The 10,110-nt window shown below is 50.5% G+C and overlaps 1 protein-coding gene across 1 annotated transcript; it reads right to left on the bottom strand.

Moving 5' to 3' along the window:
- Positions 1–2,132: 2,132 nt before the first annotated feature.
- Positions 2,133–9,388, bottom strand: LOC103803267 (fatty-acid amide hydrolase 1-like; the record flags this gene model as incomplete). The annotated part of the gene is given in 14 exon segments (XM_009075811.1): positions 2,133–2,261; positions 2,352–2,497; positions 2,828–2,936; positions 3,507–3,546; positions 4,113–4,153; positions 4,447–4,546; positions 4,926–5,023; positions 5,292–5,417; positions 5,622–5,746; positions 6,320–6,360; positions 6,754–6,960; positions 7,912–8,045; positions 8,381–8,524; positions 9,238–9,388. Coding segments are annotated over 14 exon segments (1,591 nt in total), but the record flags the coding sequence as incomplete, so codon positions are not given.
- Positions 9,389–10,110: the final 722 nt, after the last annotated feature.

The raw sequence follows: 10,110 nt of genomic DNA, 5'->3' as shown, positions 1-10,110 counted from the left end.
TGCTCCAGGCAGCAGGGTAGCAGAGCTTGTAAGGAGACTGCATCCAGAGTAACCATTGCTCTTCAGTGGAGAGGTCTTGTTTGGGGACTGAAGCCAGTGATCATGTTACCTTCTTGCCTGTTACAGACACGTCCTGTGGGATTATTCCTGTGGCAGCAGGGAGGGAGCTTGGGGAAGAAGTGAGACCTCGCAGAGAGACTGTTTGCTGACTGAAAAGGCAAGAAGAATCTTCCCTGTCTGGACAGGGTGGGCAGCAAAAAGAGCCAAATAACTCAGTGTGATTGTTCCCACTCTCTCCCCACTGGCTGTGGGGATATGGTCTTCATTGCCCCATTCCAGCTTTAAGCATCAGTGCTGCCATTCACACTAACCTCCTGCTGCCCAGGATGATCTGGAAGCAGCCTGCAGCTGGCCCTTTTGGCAGCCTCGAGTCCCCAAAGCCATCCAGCAGCTTTGTCCCTGCCTGGTGCGCTGTCCTATGGCTGTGGGCATGGCTCACTGAGGTCTGCACTCAGGGCTTCAAGTGAGGAATAATTATAGGTTCAGGTTCACTGGTGTCTCCATGGTTTGGCCTCCTGCACCCTGCCCACCTCCATGCCAGGGATAGAGACAGCAGTTAAACAGTGATGTGGTGCTTGGCTCTCCAGGAGCTTGGGCACAGCTGGGAATGTGGACATTTGTAGGACAAACTCCTCCCAGCTTGAATTTTAAAATACAAACAAATAACCTCATCCAGCATCTTCTGTGTGGGCAGAGAGCAGCTGCAACTGGTCCAGGCTCTTCTGGGGCTTGGATTTTAACAGCATTCAGTCCTGGGATGCCTGGAGCAACCTCCCTCCTGTTTTCAAAGCCTACGGATATAAAACGAGGGTCCTGGGGACTGCTTTCTCCTCAGCTGGGATAAACCTCTTCCCCAGCCCTTGAAAAGACTCCATGGCTCTGGTTTAAATGGCAATATTACATTAAAAAACCCAAATATGAATCCTGCCAGAGCTTTGTTACAATCTGCTTGTGACAGTCCCACATTGTGAACACACTTTTGCATTGTGGTATTCCTTTCAGGAACACCCTTGGAAACCTGCCGGGAGCAGCCAGCGCTGCCAATCCTGATGAGAGCAGCTTCCAGTGCTGGAAAACCCTGCACAGGCCCCTCTGCCTCACGGGAGAAGGTGTGCAGGGCAGGCTGTCCATGGTGTGTCTGACCTTGGCATGCTGCTCAATACGCACAGTTGTGTGACCTGAGGCACATCATAGCTCTGCTCTGAGGAGAGCAGGAGTTGGCATCTGAAGGAGAGGAGTTAATGATCACTCCATATTTAGGACAAGTGGGAATGCCTTTGAACTGAAAGAGGGTGGATTTGGACAAGATATAAGGAAGAAATTCTTTACTGTGAGGGTGGTGAGGCACTGGAACAAGTTGTCAAGAGAAGCTGTGGATGTCTCATCCTTGACTGTTGAAGGCCAGGTTGGATGGGGCTTTGAGCAACCCAGTCTAGCGGAAGGTGTCTCTGCCCATGACAGGGGGCTAGAACTAGACAATGTTTAAGGTCCCTTCCAACTCAAACCATTCTGTAGTTCTACAATTCCCCTCCATGGCATGCAGGGAGTGAACAGCCCTGTGCTGTGGGAAGGGGGCCAGCTCCCTCTCTGTTTGCCAGAATTTGCATGCAGGCTCAGCTTTGACCTCAGATTGCTGGTCTATGCTAGGGAAAACACCAGATTTCACCCTCAGGGAGCTGAGCATAGAAGGGAAAATCCCTGTTCCTACAGCACTGCAAGTAGGAGTCTGAGCATCTTGGACAAAACCAGATCCCATGCCTCAGTTTCCCCATTTGTAAGAAAAAGATCATGTTCTTGTGCTTCCCTGGGGATGCTGAGAGGGTTATTAAAATTCACCCACACACAAACACAGACCTGCAATAACAGATTCGGATAACAAAGAGTACTGTATTAGGACAATGACTGGAAGAGCTCCACCACTGCAGAGCTCACCTCGCTTTCCCTTTGCACCCCACAGCCAACCCAGTCACCACTGCATCCTCGCTGAAGAGAACACAAGTCCAGTGGAACAGCCCAAAGGATGACCCACGCTGATGTTAGATGGGATCCAGCTCCAGATGAGCACATGGGGCTCAGAACAGCCTGTTTTTCTCCAGGGTGAGTGTCTCCACCTCCTTCATGAACCGGAGGCACAGCTCCTCCTGCCATGGCAAGGCCACGCACTGTACGGCCACAGGCATCCCCTCACTGCCACGAAAAGCCTGTGGCACAGAGAGAGAGAGAGTGGGCAGGGGGACGTCCAGGGGAAGGGATTGGGGTATTCACTCCCTGGGGAACCTGGTGCCACTCACCTTTGCCAGGGTCCGGTCCCACCAGTCCCGATAGTAGCCCTTGTAGTCCTTCAGCGCCTCCTCGTCCTCATCCGTCACCAATGTGACAGGAACCACGCCGGCAGGGAAGTCCAAGGCATTGTAGAGCATGGTGTAGCTGACTGCAACTGGGGGAGAGGGGGAGCTCACAGTGCCAGCATGCCACAGGGAAAGCCTTCGCATCCCTCTGCGTACGTGAGCTTCAGCTAACAGGGCACTTCAACTGGGAACTCAAGGGCTGATGGATGGAAACTGCCCCTTGGCTCCCACATGCACTGGGGGGGTTGTCCCACGTGTACCCCATGGGCTGGGGCTACAGCTGTCCCAAGAGCCGAGCTCTTCCCACCGCTGGCCAGCACTCTGGGGATGTGAGGGGAAGAGGAATGCTTCTCTGGATACTGGTGGAGTGCCATGGCAAGGGCACACTGAAGGCAAAGGTCCCCTGTTGGCAGTCCTACCTGAGAGCTTCTCAGGGTAGCCAATGCGGAGAGCTGGGCCCAGCATAGGACAAAGCATGACGTCCAGATTCAGCTTTTTCCACTGAGCAATGAACTGATGGCAAAACTCCTGAGGAGGAAATGTGCTGGTGGTCAGTGGGGTGGATGTACCATCCCATGGCTAACGTGCTAATGCCCTAACCCTGGGCTTCCAGCCAGGCTCTCAGCCCTTCCCTGGGAACAGCCAACAGGCTGTATCAGGCCTGATCCTACTAAAATCCAGAAAACCTTTACTGCCTGTCCAACAGCCCTCCCAGCATACAAAGCACCCTCTACCTGGCAAACTGGAGGTGGGGAAAGACTGAGTGCTGGGCACATGGTGATCTGGGTCATGGCCATGGGTCTCAAGGAAACCAGAATGGAAATAAAAGCAAGTCTACTGCAGCAGATAACCTATGTTTTCAAGTGTAGGTGGAAAAAATTCAGGCCTGATTCAGGATCATGTTGTCCTGTATGTTGTCCTAATCTTTACATGTGCTGACAACTTGCACATCCAAGTGAGATCTGTTGAGGAATGACTTGTTCCTACCTTATATCACCAGTGACCTGATCATCTCCTAACCTTGGTGGGTGCTGAAATTTCCTCTTCCCAAAGAGAAATCAAACAAAAACTATCTAACCCCAAATTGCAACACTTTACCTCAATTTCATGATGAAGACTCCAGACTTCATCCACTGTGCTGAAAAAGGAAACAAAACCAATGAAAGGCATCAAAAGGTTCTACAAAGAACATCTCTAAAGGCACGGAAGAGCAGCATAAAAATAGATGGGCACAGGTTAGCTCTGCCCCTGGAGCTACAGGCAAGGGAAGAGAGGACTTTGGCATACCCTCTCTTCTGCAGGATTTGAGCTCTTTCTTACCAGTAACAGCCCGACACTGACATTGTAGAGCAAGCCTCCTTCCCTGTGTATATACCTCCTTTCTGCCTTATTGGGACCCTACCTCATGGCATGCTGGATGCATTAAGCAGTGCTGAAGCTAACACAGGCTTTATCTGCTTCCTAAGAGGCTGTGTGAGCCCGTGCTCTCATTCCCACCCCCAATACTTGAACAGTTTCCCAAACCCAGCAGGGTTATGGTGTTGACACAAACTGCTCTCAGTTTGCTCCCACCCTTGTGTTTTCTGCCTTAAATTCTCTCAGATAGACGCAGCTGGGGCAGGATCCCTTATGCAGCAAACACTGCTGCTCTCCAAAAAAGAAACCCAAATCTTCACACATTTGGTCAGGGTTAGATTTACTCACTTTGCTCTCATACTTGCAATGACACTTGAAAATCGAGGCACCTGAGGAGAAAGTAAAAAAAAGGAAAATAATTTACATGAATCCCTGTCCTCTGAGACAGCTCAGACACAAATACAAGCCGCTTACTCAGTGTTTAGGGAGGACTTGTGGATTTTCCCCAAAGTGGGGAGAATAGGAACAGAAATAGCATCACTCCAGTTTGGAGACATGACTAAGCAAAGCCAGGAAGCAATGCCTAGAGTCTTCTCTAGATCAAAGATTTACTGCAAGGGGAGACAAGTTATTCACCACCTACTGCTTAACACTATCTATGCTAGAAAGAAATGGACCTTACAAATGGTTTGGCAATCCAGAAGAGGACAGTTTTCAGCCAGTGTGGTGCCTTTGCCAACCAGAAGAACAGCCCCATGCCGCCTCTCTCCAGCTCCCCTTTGCTGAAAGGGAAAGGGTGTTTAACTGAGCAGTGGTAGGAAGCAATCACAGGAGATCAGCTTTCCCAAGGCTAACCCCTCTGAACAGCATATCTAAGTGACAAGAAGTTTGCTCCATTCTTCTGAACTCCTCTGATTCTCACAGTATTTATAGGATATCAGCTTCCAGTCTCCTTTCATCTGTCAAGGCTGGTAACAATCCCAAAGAAACCCAAGGTTCAGCTGAATCACTTGATGGCAAGCACCCCAGTCAATCCCAGTGTCTATCAGCCACTACCTACATCCAGTAGACTTGCTGCCAGTATCCAGATGCTAGCCAGACTCTAGGAGGACTGTTATAGACAGGAACAAATCCCATCAAACTGTGCCAGGCCATACTTACAATTTCCTGACAAAGGAGGCACCTCCATCTGCAAACATTCCCCTGACACAAAAGTTAAAGATCACGTGGTCCACATTCGTGAGTTCGAAGGGCACCAGCTGGAAGGACAATGGAAGAGGTATCAGTGGCACACGCACAAGCAAACTGTGTGGGAGAAGCCATCGAGGGCTTGAAATGGGCTGAGCTGGGCGGAGGATTTCCCGACAAGTCTTCAGGAAAGCCTCCAGCATCTGAGGCCATCAGGTCCTCCCCACTTCATCCATCCTTCCCTGAAAGTGATGTCTTCCCATTGAGCAACAACCGATGAGCCAAAAGACGCAGGATGTGCTTGGCCTCCTGATGCCCAAGCAGTCCCAAGGCTCCTACCGTGTGGCCAGCCTCTTCCAACAGCTGCTTTGTCTCCCGAACAGCACGTCTCATGGCAGGGCTTGGCATGGTGAAGAAATCAGTTTCATAGTAGCCTATGCGGAGGGGTTGCGTGCTGGAATACACCTGCAGAGCGAGGGAGAGTGCCAACTGGAAGGATGCCAGTGGAGCCCACAGTACATCCATGCTGCAGGGCAAGTCTAGAAAGCACAACTTGTCTTGCCCACATGCCTACCCATGGCTCAGACACTTTCAGACTGAGTGATGGCAGTGAGACCTGCCACCCCCTTTGAGGCCTCAGAGGCCTCCAACCACTTTGAGTTCCTGTACCTCTTCATTGAAGGGAAGGGGCGGCACTGTGCTGTCCAGGCTGAACATGTCCTCACACAGGAGTGCCCTCAGGCACAGTGCCAGGCTCTCCACATTTTTTGCCATTGGTCCCACTGCTGCAGCCACTGGAAGAGACCAGAAGAGAGCATCCATGGCTGGGGGTTTTCAAGGGCACGTTCTGCAAAAACACGACCTCTTGGCACTGTTTTGTCTTAGTCTAGTGTTGGCAACAGTTCCTCTTTGAGAACTGGGTTGAGCATGCCTACAAGGGTCTTCCCACAAGTAGGCCCACTGTTATGGACCTAGAGTCATTATCCATCAATATATGCCCCAGCTTTTCCATTTCACGGTTTACAAACAGATTAAACAAAAAGCTTTGTCGATCATGACACAAGGACAACATTACACACCCTCTTTGACTGCTAATCCCACCTCCCACAAAGCAGTGGCAGACAAGGCAGCAACCTATGGGTTACAGGGTGTGTTGTGGTTTATGTCTTACACAAACCGCTCCTCTTGGCTTATGCATATTTCAGTTTCTCAGAAATCACAGTATGGGGGTGGCTCTCTGAAAAAGTCCCTGAAAGTGAACCTGCTTCTCTCTCTCAACGAGTTGGACAAGAACCCTCATAACCAGCTGAGGGTCCTTGTCACTCCTGCCCTGCTGCCCTCCCTGGGGCACAGCCATCAATTCCTACCTGCCTTCTGCCCAACGACTCCAGACATTATTCCTCTTTTACTGCAAAGAAAAGAGACACACAAAATACAGCAGCTGAGTAGTTTTCATTGAAGGGAAAGGCTCTAAGCAGTAACAAGTAGCAATTAAAATTGCAAATGCAAAAGATGGCAGAAGGAAGAGTCACGGGGAAACCCAAGAGAGACCCACCCCAGGCTGGAGTGATTTAGGCCCTGTCAGTCAGGAACAACCACCCCCTCAGCATGCAGACGGAGAGGTTTCCCCATCTCTGTTCAGGGGGAACCAATGCTTCCCTCCATATAGGCTCCAGAAAATGCCCAGGCAGGAGGGATAAACGAGCCCTTCCCAGTGTCTCCCAATTACTATCCCAGCACAGAGGTCAGTAGGGTGGCAGGTGGGTCTCACCCAGAGACATTGCTGCATTACTTACAGTACCTGAGTCTGTTCCCGGTGGGTTTGAGTGCACAGACTCCACAGAAGGCAGCAGGAAAACGCAGGCTCCCTCCTACATCTGTCCCAAAGCCCAAGATGGACCCACCTCCTCCTATAAGTGCCCCTTCTCCACCAGAGGAGCCTCCGGGGCTTCTGGTGTAGAGCAGAGGGTTGTATGTCTGACCAAAGATTAAGTTCCGGCAGTCATAGCTAAAGAGAGAGAGAGATTGCAAATCAGGAATGCAGGTATCTGCTGATGTGGAGCCCAGTCACTACAAAACGACATTCAGAAGGCAACCAATTCACTTGGGAGCTTCCCAAAGCTCCCATGAAGATGAAGTCTTTACCTGGTGATCCCAGGTCTAGGTTCACTGTCAGCTTATTTCAGTGTCATTAAGCCTTCCCCAGACAGATCCTCTGACAGAACATCAAGCCTCCTGGAAAGCCTCCCTTCTCAGGTGGTCCTGAATGCTGCATGACACCCAGAGCTAAGCCCTTGCTTGAGAACAGCCCAAATGCCAACTGCAATGGTATCTGACATCAGACTTCCCCAGGAACTAGTGCAAAATCTGATAATCCCTGGGGAAACCTCTTTGTGTGGCTTTTTTGAAACATGGTCAGTCATTGCCACATCACCTTAAAGAAGGCATTTCATACAGCCTGGGCAAGTCACCCAGAGCTCACCTGGCAGGACACAGGGACACTAACGGGGTGGCTGTCCAGCACAGCACACCTGAGCTCACCCCACATCAATGACACCAAGAGTGGTCTTGCCAGATACAGCAGGAGGTTTGGGGGCAGGATAATTTGAGATCATTAGCTTAACTAGCTTCCACTTCTGTGAATATGTGTTTGCACTGTAGAGTTAACATGATCATCTCTGAGAGGTTAATTCAAAACCACTCAGCACAGGAAAGAAGGGCAAGAGTTTCTCTCCTCTCCTCTTTTGCTTCTTTATTTCATTTGGAACTAGAGGTGATTTTCATCCCCAGAGTAAATGAGTTTATTTTTTTAAGTGAAACTTACAGACACAAAGGATGGGGACCAGATGTTGTTATATTATGAGAAGTGGGAAATGAGAATAAGCCTTGATAGAAACCTTCCCTTGAGATGAGGAAGAGAGTATTGCTGCCACACTGAGGGAATGGCACACCCACCTACCTGATGAGGGACTGGGGAACGTTGGTTTTGACAAATGGAATTGCCCCCTGTCTCCTGAGCACCTGCACCACCACGCTGTCCTCTGCTGCAGGTTTATTGAGGTTTTTTATAAACCCCAGTGTGGAATCATGACCCTGGGAACACAGGACAATGTGGTTTCAAATGAAGGACAGCAGTTCCCTCTGCTCCTGTATTTTTATATATCTACTTAAGCATATAAGTATAAGGTGTATACATGCACCTCTCACAACTCATCCATCACACACATGCTGCATTGACAGTAAATCTGATCAGCCTTCTCTGTTGGCTCATATGAGAGACAGGCAGTAAACCTTCTCACCTGCCAGGGCAGGCTATCCCACATCAGCTACGGCAAAGTCAAGCTAAGTGCTGAGGTCAAACCACCCCCTGCCACCAAACTTCAAACCACAGGGAACTCAGGATACACGCAAAATCACGCTGATGATACCTGGCAGTCAATGGAATCTTTGATGCTGACTGGCACCCCATAGAGCAAACCTTGCTTCCCCATCAGCTTCGCTTTCCGGAGATGAGTCTCACTTTCCTGCAGATACTCTGTGATGCAGTTGGTTTCTGTGGCAATTTGGAGGGCCTTGGGGAAAGCAAGGAAAGCCCACAGGTGAGACACAACCTCTAGTGCTGCACAACAGCCTTCTGTTCTGCAAAGGACACCTGTCACTTCCCCCTCTTCCACCTCCCCATCTGAGCACTCAGTATCAGGGTAGCCTTTTCTGTTACTTTTCAAGATACCTTCATGCCAAACTCCAAAATGATTTCTGGACATGGGAGCCACAGCACCAGCTGGTGCATGATGAAGGGAGGCACTCAGCCCAGCAGGATACCACAGACTGTTCTCTTGATTGAGCTTCTGGGGTGGCATAAATGATAACTTCAAAGAGGAGGCAATCGGGACATTATGGCAAAAGTAGAGAATGAACATGAACACTGAGCTTTTGAGGTATACAAACCCATTTGGAGTTGGAGGGGAGACAACAGCAGCACTCCACAAATTCCCTACAGGTATACCTGCCCCAGGGAAGGTGGGGGCTCCCCTGGGAAGGTATGGGCTCTCCAGATGCTGAGTTTGCTGCTCTTTTTTTGCTCCAAACCAAGATGAGAGCCATGGCAGCCAGATGCCCAGTTTTCCCCTTACTCACAGAAAAGCGCAGAAGGACTGAGCACTGATCAGTAAGCAGTGACAGCTCAGCAGAATTTGAACCAGGTTTGAACCTTGTTCTGGGATTCTCCCCAAAAAAGCCAGCCCCACTGTGGGTGAGATGCTGTCCTGCTGCCTTTGCTCCTCACCTTGCCCACATAGGCATAGAAGACGTGGTCCGGAGGGAGGGAGCCATCACGGAGTTTCTTGGAGAGCTCCGGCAAAGGCAGAGACAGGATGGAGACCGTGTTCACGGAAGGATGCTAGAGGAAAGGTTGAACAGGCAATGTCACACCTCCACTTCAGCTGGTGGGCTCCTCGTCCCTCCCTACTTTCCACTGTAATCCACCCAAAACACATCTGCAGTTTAGTGGCTAAACGTAGTATCTGCCTCAAGACCATATCCTGCTTTACATGGTATCAGTGAGCACGGTATGAAATCTGCAGGGCCAGTACTAGCCCAGGCTCTCCCAGCTTTTCTTCCTGAGCAGGCCAGTCTCACCAAGCAGCTGCTGTTTAAAATAGAGCCTTTCATGCAGCCTTGTTCAGGCAGGTCATGGCCAGGCCTGGGGGAATGGCTTGATGCAATGCTCTCTGCTGAATTACAGTGGGAATTGGCATCATGGTTGTAGACATCACTTCACCAAGAAACAAAATGAGACCTGAAGCCAGCTCTTCTCCTGGCATCACCAAGATATCCTGTGAGGACGCGTACAAACTAGGGAGCCCCTCAGCTGACAGCGGTCAGGTCACTTTTGGGTCAGCAGAGATTTCCTTATCACCTACTGAATATCATGGAAAACGTATCAAACCTCACCCTCCCAAGCTGTACTTTGAACCCGAGCGAGTGCTCTGCAGCCGGAGGCTCGGTAGCCTCTCGGGATCGCAGGGCACCGGGGCATCCCTCCCTGCAGCTGCGGCTGCACTTTGGCCTCCGTTGATAACACATCGCCTCTCGTCTTTTCCAGCTGCCTCCTCAACCAGCCGGAGCCCCCCACCACGGCGAAGGGAAGGGACAGGGA

This window comes from Acanthisitta chloris, unplaced genomic scaffold (assembly GCF_000695815.1).
Source record: "Acanthisitta chloris isolate BGI_N310 unplaced genomic scaffold, ASM69581v1 scaffold18755, whole genome shotgun sequence".
Classification (NCBI taxonomy): domain Eukaryota; kingdom Metazoa; phylum Chordata; class Aves; order Passeriformes; family Acanthisittidae; genus Acanthisitta; species Acanthisitta chloris.
The sequence above is the reverse complement of the archived record's forward strand: the minus strand, read 5'-3'. Positions and strand labels throughout refer to the sequence as shown.